General features: G+C 43.1%; 1 protein-coding gene across 2 annotated transcripts in view; it reads left to right on the plus strand.

Moving 5' to 3' along the window:
• Nucleotides 1-12,722, plus strand: part of VPS13D (vacuolar protein sorting 13 homolog D) — a 2,230,750-nt gene that overhangs the window by 1,217,735 nt on the left and 1,000,293 nt on the right. For both annotated transcript variants that reach the window (XM_069240741.1, XM_069240742.1), the window contains one exon: nucleotides 8,747-8,957. In XM_069240741.1, the coding sequence (XP_069096842.1) occupies nucleotides 8,747-8,957 (211 nt within the window). The remainder of the gene's footprint in view (nucleotides 1-8,746; nucleotides 8,958-12,722) is intronic.

A 12,722-nucleotide genomic window follows, 5' to 3' on the forward strand; every position in this document is an offset into this window, starting at 1 on the left:
AATCTAGCTGCAGATTCCTTACACCCACCCATGCCTCCCCACTCTGCGGATATGTCTAGTAAGGTTAGGGTTTATCCCTTTCAGGGCCCTAGTTTTTCACAGACAAAATGTTGGTTCTATCCATGACTGTGCTTCTGGCGTTGAAGTTTGTGGGTAAAAGAACTGACGTTTGCACGCCGGAGTGGTGCCTTTATAGGTGACCGTTGTAGGAAGCTGGCTCTGTACATACTATATCAAAATGAGCTATAGTGTGCACAGAGTCCAGGGGTTCCCCAAGAGGCTTGACAGAGGCAATAATAGATAATATTAATGCTCTATTTGTGGTAGTGTAGTCGAGTAGTTAGCTTTATCACAGGGTAGTGTTAATCATTTGTTGTATACACACAAGCAATAAGTGAAAACACACACTTAATCGCTTAACTCCAGACCAATAGGTTTTTATATAGAAAATATGCTTTTGTTAATTTATTTCTAGAACCACAATATTCATTTAGCTGGTAAGTACATTAAATGAAAGGTACTTTGCAAAGTAATACTTAGAACTTTGAATGGAATCAACACTGTACACAGTTTTTCTTAAAATGGCAAAAGGCTATTTTAAAAGTGGACACTGCAATTTTCAACAGTTCTTGGGGGAGATAAGTAAAGTACAGTTTTTGATGTAAGTAACAAACTTACGGGTTCAGTCTCCTGGGCATAGGTAGCCCACCATTGGGGGCTCAAGATAGCCCCAAACACCCAGCACCAGTGACACAGGGCCGGTTAAGTTTAGAGGTCAAACAGGAGCCAAAATAATGTGGGCCCCTATGGAGACTGGGTACTCTGCTTCCGGTCTGCTTGCAGGTAAGTACCCGGGTTGTCAGAGGGCAGACCAGGGTGGTTTGAAGGATCACTGGAGGGGCCCCAAGTAGGCACAAAAACCACACACTCATCGGCACAAGGGCAACTGGGTGCAATGTGCAAGCAGGGCATTGGGTTCTCAATAGAACTCTATGGAGGGACCCGGGGTCACTTAGGCGCTGCAGACAGGGCATAGGGGGGCTGCTTGGGCCAGCCACCGAATGGGGGGGCAAGGGTGTGTGCCTCCTGCTGGTCGTTGCTGCACAGGCTGTCAGTTTCTTTCGGGCTTGGGGGCTGCAGGTGCAGTCTTCTTCAGGCGACGGATATCTTTGTCCCGGCAGTCATGGTCAGGGGGGTCCTCTGCAGGCGTCGTCGTGGGGGTCTGGAGAGGTCAGCCCAGGTTGGACACGTAGTTGGAATCGCCTGGGGATCCTCTCTGGCTAGTTGGTTTCTCTGGAAACGTGCTGTGGGCGTCAGGTGCAGAGTAGGTTGGACTCAAACTTCTGGATTGAGGTGAGAGTCCCTTTAAGGATGGTTTCTTTGTCTTCTTGTTGGACAGGTCCGCTGTCCACAGGAGTTTCTTGGTCCTCAGTGAGGCAGGCAGTCCCCTGGAAGCTTTTCAGGGGTCGCTGGTCCTGCAGAACGAGTTGCTGCTTCTTTTGCAGCTTTTCGAAGCAGGAGACTGGCCGGTAGGGCTGGGGCTGAGTCAGTTGTTGTCTCCTTCTCTTCTTTGCAGGGTTTTCAGCTCAGCAGTCCTTCTTGTGAGGTCGTCCGGAATCTGAAGGGCTAAATGTAGGGGTGTGTTCGGGTCAGAGGGCAGTAGCCAATGTCTACTGTCCCTGAGGGTGGCTACACCCTCCTTGTGTCCACTCCCTCTGGGGAGGGGGCCATATCCCTATCCCTATTGATCCTAATCCTCCAACGCAAGATGGAGGATTTCTCAAGGAGGGGGTCACTTCAGCTCTGGACACCTTAGGGGTGGTCCTGGCTGAAGGGTTGACTCCTCCTTGTTTTCCTCATTATCCCTCTGTACTGTCCGCCAAAAGTGGGAGGTCAGGAGGTGGGCATCTCCACTGGCTGGAGTGCCCTGGGGCACTGTAACACCAGGCCTGAGCCTTTGAGGCTCACCACCAGTTCCTGGAGGGGGAGGTGTGAAGCACCTCCACCCAGGACAGGCTTTGTTTCTGACCACAGAGTTCACAAAGGCACTCACCCCATGTGGTCAGAAACTCGTCTGAAACTGACAGGTTGGCTCAGACTGGTCAGTCTTACACTATCTTAGGTTAACTTACAGGGGGCATCTCTAAGATGCCCTCTGTGTGCATTTCTCAATAATTCCCACACTAGCATCAGTGTGGGTTTATTGTGCTGAGAAGTTTGATACCAAACTTCCCAGTATTCAGTGTAGCCATTATGGTGCTGTGGAGTTCGTAATGACAAACTCCCAGACCATATACCCAGTATGGCTGGCCTGCACTTATAATGTCTAAGAATTGATTTAGACACTGTATGGTCATAGTGTTCATGCAGCTATGCCCTCACCTGTGGTATAGTGCACCCTGCCTTAGGGCTGTAAGGCCTTCTAGAGGGTGATTTACCTATGCCACAGGCAGTGGTTGATGCGCATGGCACTCTGAGGGGAGTGCAACGTCGACTTTGTCTTTTCTCCCCACTAGCACATACAAGCTGCAAGGCAGTGTGCATGTTTTGAATGAGGGGTCCCTTAGGGTGGCATAATATATGCTGCAGCCCTTAGGGACCTTCCCTGACCACAGGGCTCTTGGTGCCAGGGGTACCTTTTACAAGGGACTTAACTGTGTGCAAGGGCTGTGCCAATTGTGGAAACAAAGGTACAGTTTTAGGGAAAGAACACTGGTGCTGGGGCCTGGTTAGCAGGGTCCCAGCACACTTCCAATCAAAGCTGGCATCAACACTAGGCAAAACGTGGGGGATGACCATGCCAACAGTGGCATTTTCCTATAACTGTGACATCACAGACGGCTCCAGCGATGCTGACGGCGCTACACCAAGCCGAATGGCGCAAGCGGGTCTGAACGACGCCACCCAACAGTGCACACAGGGTACTGTTCAGCAAAAATTCCAGATTAAAACTTGACACCAGGGAATTCAAATGTAAGGAATCTGCAGCTAGATAGTCTCTACCAGATAATGTGTTACAGAAGGTAAGTAACTTGATCTATAGGAATAATGTTGCATGCCAGGATACACATTTGAATGAATACGAACATTTGTAAACATGTCTTATTAGCTATTTTTTGTTTCCACTTGCATTGAAAATGGTGACAGGGAAGGCACATGAATGTGACTTTTGTATATGGTAACACTTGAATTTGTGTACAATAAGGTTATGTATACATTGTTTTCAGCCCTGATGAAGTCAGTAGGTTACATCCCAATAGATGAAACGTGTTGGCTGGAGCTTGGCTGTTACAGTGTACTGACACTGAAGATGGCTGTATTGATGTGAATCAGGAAAAGTGGCGAAAATGCGGATAAAATAATTTGAAACATATTTACGCACTACATACGAAGAACATTTCTTCCATGATAGGGCTTGTGCCTTAAATATATACATTGTTTTGTCAATCCTTAGATTGTGTAGAGATTTGAGGGGTTTGGGTGTTGTCTTCCTCATAAGAGCACCGCTTCATAAGAAAATTGGACTGGAAGTATCAGTTATACTAAATTAAATATTGTGCAATTGTGAACGCCGTATTCTCCCTTAAAACCACCCACTATTGAGATTCTAGCTTGTTCCTGTGCTCTTAGTGCCCAACTGCATGTGAACATTGTGTCCTGACTTTGTTTGGCCAAGGAGTCACAGAAATTTAACATGTGCACAGAGTCCTGGCCTGTACCTGGTTATGCGAGGTCCAGAAATTGTCCTGTGCACTGGTGGTGGTGGCGGGTCACAATGTTCACTGGACTACTATCCATGTCCTGGAACATCACATAAATCTTTGGTGGCAGCATACCATGTGTTAGTAATCAGTAGTAGGGCAAGACATTTTTTGCTCTGGCAAGGAAAGATTAACCTGCTTCTTGTGTATAGTTCCACCCGTTATGTGAAACCCAGAACCCATGTGCGTACTGGGTGCCTGTATGTGCAGTAAATGTGGAACACATGTACGGCAGATTGACTCTGAGTGTTGTGAGAATCTGAGTTATATAGCTATTGGGATCTATCTTGGATGACCCTGGTTCAACATAGCACACGTTGGAGGAGGGGCATTGCTTCCTCAGCCAGTAAAAGTGTGTTGCATGCATTCCTGTGGCTGGATGGTTAAGATCCATTCTTCGCAATGAGTTGCCTAGAGACAAGGCTGTCTTCATAAATTCAGTGAGGATTTTTTAAAAACAGGCTACTGATTAGTTCTTTCTGAGAACTGCTATTTGGTAGAGGTAGAAATGAAGGATGAGACTGCAATTTCTGTTCACGGTAAAGTGGTTTCTAGCCAGGGTCTGCCCTTTTGTCTGTGCCCAACTACTGCTTCAGAAAGGCTCATTACAAACAGGTGCAAAGATCTCACACTCTATTGTACCTCTGTTCTGGATACTCTTGCCTGGAGGCAACACTGTTGCTGCCTACTATAGGAGGCATTGTCTTGAACAAAAAGTGTGTCTGACGAACAGCCAGAAAATATTTGAATTAGAGCCAACCCAGTTCGATCTGAAACCTTAGGCAGTAGATCCACATCCCCTGCCTGAAATATGAGTTTAAAAGTGAGCTACAATCAATCACCACACTTTGTTTCTGTACTGTGTTCTTCTTAAAGGGACAGAAAGGGAGTGCTTCATATAGTGCTCGAAAGATCATTGTGTGTGTTTAAGGATGATGTCTGCATGACAGCCAGTCTCCCAGAGGTGAGAGGACATCACCTGAAATCTGTGTTTACTGCTGGAGGAGCTGAGGGTCTCCCTAGTGTCTAGAAGCCTGCCTATGGAGAGAGTGAATCAGAGTCCCTGGCCCTGTACGAGGACAGAATGTTCAGGAGGGAATGCACAGTGTGTGAGGAACACTTTAAGAAGGCTGGCAGCTCTAGAGAACATATCTAGGACGACCACTGCTGTAACAGGGTCCCCTGTTATCTATGTAGATCCCATGTGAACTGTACAGAGATTTTGCAAGTGTGAGTATTACGGTGTCATCTTGGCAACCAATCACGAGGGCCAGGAGTAGTGTTGCCGCTGCCGACACCAGATCAGAGGAGTTGAGTTGTCGCTGATACCGAACCTTGATGTGTCTGGAAGGCTGCAGTTGCTGTGGACACATCACTGCTGACAAATCGGCCTGAAGGTTGCAACTGCTGTGTCTGACTATTTAACTCTAGTTTTGCCAAGTATCAGTATTCAGTGTAGCAAGTGGAGAAAGAGGCATCCATAAATGAGCAGGTGGTTGAAGAATTGTGAGGGCTGTAATCAAAACTTGGCACATCTTTGTCCATGTCAATGTGGTTAACCATGAGTTCTCCACCCGACAGCTATTTCCACCCTTTTTAAAAAAACATCCTACAAGGATACTTTGTTTAAATTTTAAAGGGCTTTGGGAACTTGAAGGGGAATGCTCTCTTTTCTTCCAAAAGCCTTTTATCTTTGCTGCATTAATTAAAGGCTGAGGAGAAACTGTTTAAAACCGGGTCCAAAAAGGATTCTTATTCATCATATCTCGAGATCTAACAAGAACAGAATTAAATAACAACTTTGTGTAGCTGTTAAAAGTACTTGCAGTGGTTTGATTGTGAAAAAATGCAGTCTATTTTTCATAAAATTGTCTTGCATCAGGTAATTGTCAGGCATCTATTAAGGTTCCAGTTTACGTAATAACTGCTACATTGCCACGACCACAATGACCAGTGTGGTTTTATTAAAAGAGGTACCCTTGTAGAAGTTACAATGCTTTGCTTTATGTATTTGTGAAACATTTTGCCTGGGCTCAGATGTTAGAACAATTACTTTTTTGATCAATCAATGGTTGTGCAAAGTTTGTTATCTTGTCTTATTTATGATTAATTAAGTCCCTACATCCAAATTATTAGGTATTTTTAGGAAGCTGGCCTGGTGTGTAGTGGGTACCTGTGGTACTTACACCCACCAGGTCCAGGGTTCCCCTATTAGTGAAGTGTAGGCAGTGTCTAGAAGCCAGGCTCTTTAGAGGTAGCTGTGGATAAGCAGCCAAGGCTTAGCTAGGAGACATGCAAAGCTCATACAGTACCACTGTAGTCACACAGCACTTAAACACCTGAAAGAACCACACAGTGTTACAAAAATAAAGGTACTTTATTTTAGTGACACAATTGCCAAAAAGTACTAGATAGGCAACTCTCCAATAGGAGGTAGTAAACACCCTAAATATGTACACTAGTAATCAGAAATAGGCATAACAATCAATAGAAAACAGTGCAGTAGGAATAGACAGTAGTGACCTTACGGGGAGCGCAAATCATATACTAAAAAAATTGAATGTGAATGCAGTACCCCCACCCAGGTAAGTGAAATCTGTAGAGGGGGGCGGGAGGGACTAGGAACCCCAAAAGGTAAGTACCACAGTGCCCCCCAGCGACCAGAAAGAAAGGAGTAAGTTATTGTTTTTTTCCCCCAAACCACCAAAAGGACTGAAAAGAAGAATGTGGCTAACGTCACTAAATACACGTAGCGGGGCATCAGCTGCCTATGCTGCTATTAATCTGAGAAGAGCAGTACCAACATTGGTCAGAAATTTGCTGGAGCTAAAACAGTGAAAGAAACAATGCACATTTCAGTACAGTGAGGAATTGTCTGGTAGGGAAAGCTCTAAATAGATCAGCCCTCTGATAAGCATATAACAACGGTTCAGTCTTGTGAAATGTAGGAGGGAAGGTGTCTTTAACTTAACTTTACTACTTTGATGGGCTATTCACCTAAATATTGTTCTACTAGGAACTTTTTCAAAAGATGACAAAGCAGTGAAAAAAATTGAACTTCCGAGAAAGAAACGACTTACCTGTTATTTTATAATTCTTGTATTATCATCCTCTTGGGTGTCCAGTTTCGTTTATGGTTTCTGTAGAGCAAACATCTTAAGTGTCGGATTCATCAGTCGTGCTGCAAGAGATGCTGTGGGAGACTGTTAACCTCGAGTGTTTCTCTCGATTGCAGATTTAATCAAAATTCATTATTTTTGTTGCCCATTTCATCTGTGCGCTAAGCCTCTTTACTCCCTAATAAACCTGTCTAAAGAAATTCCAGAAGTATCTTCATAGGTAACGGGAGGCTTCTCTCAAATATCTTTTTCGTGGGACTCACTCAAGCAACCTACAGTCACATTTGCTGCCAAATTTCTTCATGCTCTTTAGCGCCTGTTCATATACCAAGCTGCCACTCTCGTGTTGTTTTCCTCAATTATAACTTTTATGTGTAATCTCAACTCACGTGAGAGTTAGGCTGCCCTGGATGTTCCAACCTTTTATGCACCTGGCATATGCAGGAAATGGTTGCTGCTTCTCTTGATCAGCACCTCCTTATATTATATTCACTCTCTCCTTAGGAAATATTTTTGGGAGTGTTCTGACGAAAGAGCCAATCACCAAATCCTGTTATTGGCCTCACGCATTTCCTGCTGTATGCACATTATGGCAGGTAACAGGGAGCATTCCGACCTCCTTATTAGTAAGCTTATGCTGGACTATAGGCAGAGTTTGACAGGTGCTCAACCAAATTCTCTTAATCATATATTACAAGTAACATTTCTATTTCCATAATTTTCCTAATACGGGAGCCGAAAAGCTCAAAATCTCCACTGTATTAAATCTGATCCCTGCATGTGCCGGACTTGATGCCTCATTTCATTTTACAACTTGTGCTTCCACACCACAGCAGAAGCATTCCAACTTCTGGGCGGTTTTTGCTGTACCTCCCTTGGCTTCCTTGAGACTCCCAGTCTGATGTTATTGGACTGGCGGCAGGCTCATCATACTCCGGTGGAGGAACCTGCCAAGGGTGTTGTCACCATGGTCCTCTTGTTTGGCTGGCGTGGGGAGGGCATGCTTTGCACAGCCTGGCGGCTGCCATCTTCTCTCTCACTTCAGCCTAGGCGAGCACATTTGCTTGTATTTTTGAAACCATGTGGCTGGAGCCTGGAAGCACGTTCTCAATAGATGGACGAATGCGCTCACCATAAAACATTTTAAATTATTGTTTTCGAAAAATTCAGCTTTTCATTATCATGAGGAAATTTAATGCAGTGTAAAACTTTGATTAACCTGATTGATACTGGCACAAATAAGACTTTCTAACTCAACACTCTATCCGGTCTTTTCAGAATGTATTTCTTAATGATGGTGGGATTAGGTTTCGTAATATCCGAATATAGTAAGCCTTTTATTTGATATGGAAAAAATAACGCCCTCGTTTTAATATCTTCGCTGCTGTGTTGTTGGTCATGGAGCAAAAAGAGTTTTAAGAAGACGGCATTCTCACTTGTGTAGTTTAATTGGAAAACCCGGACCGAGCATTCAGCCTATTGTCCTAAATCGCGTTCCTTTAATTACAGCATTGCTTTAAGAGCTGTTATATAACTGTGTGCCAGGATGCTTAGCCGGTTCACCACGTTTGTGTTCGCATCGCCCTCTAACTTAAAAGTATATTTTAAGTGGCATGGGAGTTATAAAACGAGATTAAACAACGAAAGCTGCTCCTGAAGTGGGTGTTTGCTCTAATCCTTCTTCATAAGTGGAGATCAGTAACTTGTGTAAGTATGTCGCACTCATTCCTCACATCCTTCGCACTAAATTAACTTTGAGTACAAAATAAGTTATTGTGAAAATGATGATGTTTTTGTTAAAAAAACTTAAAAAAAAACAAAAAACGCCCAGCTTCTTACTTCTTTGTATTGTACTGTACTTCACAGAGCCAGTAGTACTTCCCGCAGTGATGCCTGGGGAGTATTTTGCAGTCCCTTTACATCTGACTTCCTGGCGACTACAAGCCAGGCCAAGAGGAATGGGGGTGTTCTTCTGTAAAAGTCCTATCCATTGGACAAATGTAGTAAAAGCCGGCGACATCTCTAGCAGCAAACGTGAGTGTCATTCCATGGATTCGGAAAACAGCCGATTTTTCAGGTAAGGCGCAGCCATGAATTGCATGTTAATTGATGAGCAATATTTCGGATCGCATGACCGCATTGTGGACAAAACACTCAAACAATTCAGGTGCCTCTCCTATAGTAAACACATCATTTAGCTTAAGAGAAGCCAATTTGTCTGGGTCTTCTTTTAAACACCTATTGGCAACTCCAACAGGGATTTCCTATGATACTATTTGGCTTTGTTCATATTTTTAGCACTTGAACAGCATCGCGGATGCTGTATATCAGAGCGCAAAAAGACCTAATGGGTATTATTTTGTAGGCTCGCACATGAGTTTAACACACAAGCACGCACTTACAAAGAGCGCAGTTTTTTTTTTTTATTACCGATCTGAGATGGATTGATACATTTAAAAAAATGCGTAAACATTAGAACTTCTAAAGGTAGAGGTAAAACTTACATTTATGAATTTGAATGAATTGAATTTCCTTTATTTCGATTATAAAAAATAATTATAAAAGTACAAAGCATTACATAATTCATATGCTGAACTATCGCACATGTTAAAAAAAAACATAAAACAATAAAAAAAAACATGGCCTTATCACGACCATGGGTTCTAAAAGAGAAAAAGAAAAATCATATATTCTGTCTCCAGAAACCATAAAAATCTAAGTCCCAAAGTTCATAATCTTGTTCCAGCGCAAGGCATTTTTCAAAAAGTTTGAAACTGCCACTGCAACCATGGAATCATTCAACAGTTGTAAATATAACAAAGCAGGGCGATATTGATAAAATCCTTTATTTTTAAGAACAGGCAGAAGAAATTTTCTTCTAAGTGAATCTTGAAAATTACAGAACAAAACCAAGTGTTCTAAGGTTTGGAGCTAAGCATTATCACAGGAGCAAATTATTATCGCAGAGGGCTCATATTGACCAGGCATGAAGCATAAGTTGCAACGGATGGAACCTAGTCAGAACCTGGTGAGAAGGACTTCTGACAAAGGAAAGATAGGGTTCTGGGCCGAGAGTGGTATTTAAAGTAATCAGAGCCCTGGCTGACTTACTGCCCAAGTCCGCATTTTCTCTACTTTCACTGAGCTGCTTTAATAGCAGTTCCTTCACAGTCTTTTTGTCAGCCCGTTTCAACACTTCAGGATTAACAAATAATTCTGTGCGACCTGCTGATAAAGCTAACAATCTAATATAGTTAAGCCATGGGATTTTAAGGCCTTAATCACAACTGAGGCAGTCCTCAATGACTTCCCTGTTAAAAGTTGCCATTTCCCCACTTCAGACCGATATCCACAACAACATAGGTGTAATTTTTGCACTATCTTCCGCATAGACCAGCTTGGGCTAGCTGGTTCCACCCCTTATAGCTTTCTTCAAAAACAATTTTCTTCGCGCTGAATAGACACACAGAGTACTCCCAGATTCCAGGATCATATAATAGTACAGGTAAACATTTCATCTTGTAGGTGTGCAGCAATGGTAAAACAGGATTGCTACAAACTAAACAAGCAAATCTAAAGAGCGCCCCACATGACTTGTCAAAAATCTGACAGCGGTCTGCAAGACATTTGGTCCAGGTACAGTGCTCATCAAAGGTGGCACTCATATAAGAGAAGGACGTTACCCTTGTTATTACCTGATCCTTAATTAAGAACGATCTAAGTTTTGGGTTCCTCTTCCCACAAACCATAAAATGTGTCTTAGAAGTATTAACATCCAGGTGTAGGTCACTCATAAAATCAACAAACAGATCCACCAGAACTTTAAGATCATTCAGTGTGCGAGAGAGAGTGACAGCATCATCTGCATATAATAAAGAGGGGACAGGCTTATTTTTGACTTTTAAAAAATCTTTGCCATCGGTAACTAGATGTGAATTCAGGCCATTGATATATAATAGAAATAGGATTGGCGCCATAACACACCCCTGCCTGACTCCCCTTGCTAGTTTAAAGACATCAGAACATTCTTCTGCCTTTCCAAATCTAACTGAAACATTAACATCTTGTTGGAGCGCCTGAAGGAAGTTTACCAAAGGTTGGGGCAGCCCAAGACCTTCCAGGATTGACCATAGCTTTGAACGCACAACCCTATAGAAGGCAACAGCTCAGGTCCATAAAGGCCCAAGTATACAGTGCCCTTCTTGGACACCACATACTTACCCACCAATAGATTATGATTAAGGCACTGTTCCATTGTCCCTATGCCTTCTTTAAAACCATATTGGTCCGGGCAGATAATATTATTTGCTTGGATCCATTCTTCAGGACGAAGGAGGACAATACGTCCCACTATCTTAACCGTGGAATCCAGCAGGGAGATGGGACAGTAACACGCTGGGTACTGTCTACACCCTTTTTTAAAAACTGGCACTATTACTGCTGACTTCCATGAGCTGGGAATACCTGTTTGCGAAGCAGCATTAAACACATTCGTCAATAGCGGAGCCCACAGGGCAGAGTTTTCCTTATATAAGTCCATAGGGACACCATCCAGGCCGGGGGCTTTATTGGAAGGAATTCCCCTGTTGGCAACCTGAACTTCCTACAATTTAAAGTTTAAGCACAACGGAAAGGGAGCAGTACACCTCCACCAATTGATCTACACTATCCAGTGAGTAGACCCTCTCGAAGTGGGCAACTAATTTTTGGGTCGGTATGGTGGTCCCTACACTGTCAGGGGAAGCTTGATAAGCAGGCTTCCCATTCACTATACGCCAAAAGGACCTCAGATCCCTGAGCTTGCAAGCACCCACTAACTGCTCCCACCTCTTCTTTGAGACATTGCTTCCTGAATTGTATTGCCTCCTTGTAAGCAGCCCTAGCTTTGCTGACAGAGTGAGGGTTCCTTGGGTAGTCCTTAAGGACTTTGTGGAGGGATTTACTGGTAATACGGCAATTCTTATCAAACTATCCATCTTTCTGATTTTTTAACAGTCCTTGAAGATCCAATATGCAATATTAGTATATCACCTTAATTCTTTGCACCATCTTCATCAGGGCTGAATATTCAAACGGGTGCTCCACCTGCTTGTTCGCGAACTAAATACCAACCGGAAAAAAAAGAATGCCATTAAGACAACATCAAAGTATAATAGGGAATTGAGGAATATACTGTTAATGATATTGTTTTTGTGGAAGTGAATGTGGATATTCACCAGCAAAGTCCAAAACGTCAACACAACATCTAGAATCAATAAAAGAATACAAGAATCGAAGATCCCTCAGTGCTTCCCCAAAATAACATTCAAACACCAGTGCAAAATGAATTAAAGAGCACCTCACCCTTTAAAATAATAAAAACCACTGAGGTGCGAAACAAACCGAACAAGGAAAAAACACAAAAACGGTAGGATGAAACCCACACTGCAGAATATCAGTGAGTATAAAAGACTATACTGGCCCATACATGACAAACAGCCGAGTACTTGAAACGGCTCTACCACATGGTCGAATTCACATACTGTTAACAATCTAAGAGGTAACTAATAACAATTAATATAGATTACATAAATATTGTGTAATTGTACTTTGTCATAAGTTCTACTTCACGGTGAATCATGCCTCTCCTGCTGACCATAATGATGAGAAATGCGTGCAGTGTTGCAAGAGGAAGCTATAAAGCCTACCTTCCCGCCAACAAACCTGCTACTCATCGTTAACATAGAAAGAGGCTTCCAGGCACACTATCTATGGATACTCAGAGAACAGAAAATCCGACAGACATCTTGGAATAGCCTAAAATATTATAAAGTGTGCCAATTGAAACTATCTCTAACCCTAC

Source organism: Pleurodeles waltl, chromosome 6 (assembly GCF_031143425.1).
Source record: "Pleurodeles waltl isolate 20211129_DDA chromosome 6, aPleWal1.hap1.20221129, whole genome shotgun sequence".
In the NCBI taxonomy this organism is placed as follows: Eukaryota; Metazoa; Chordata; class Amphibia; order Caudata; family Salamandridae; genus Pleurodeles; species Pleurodeles waltl.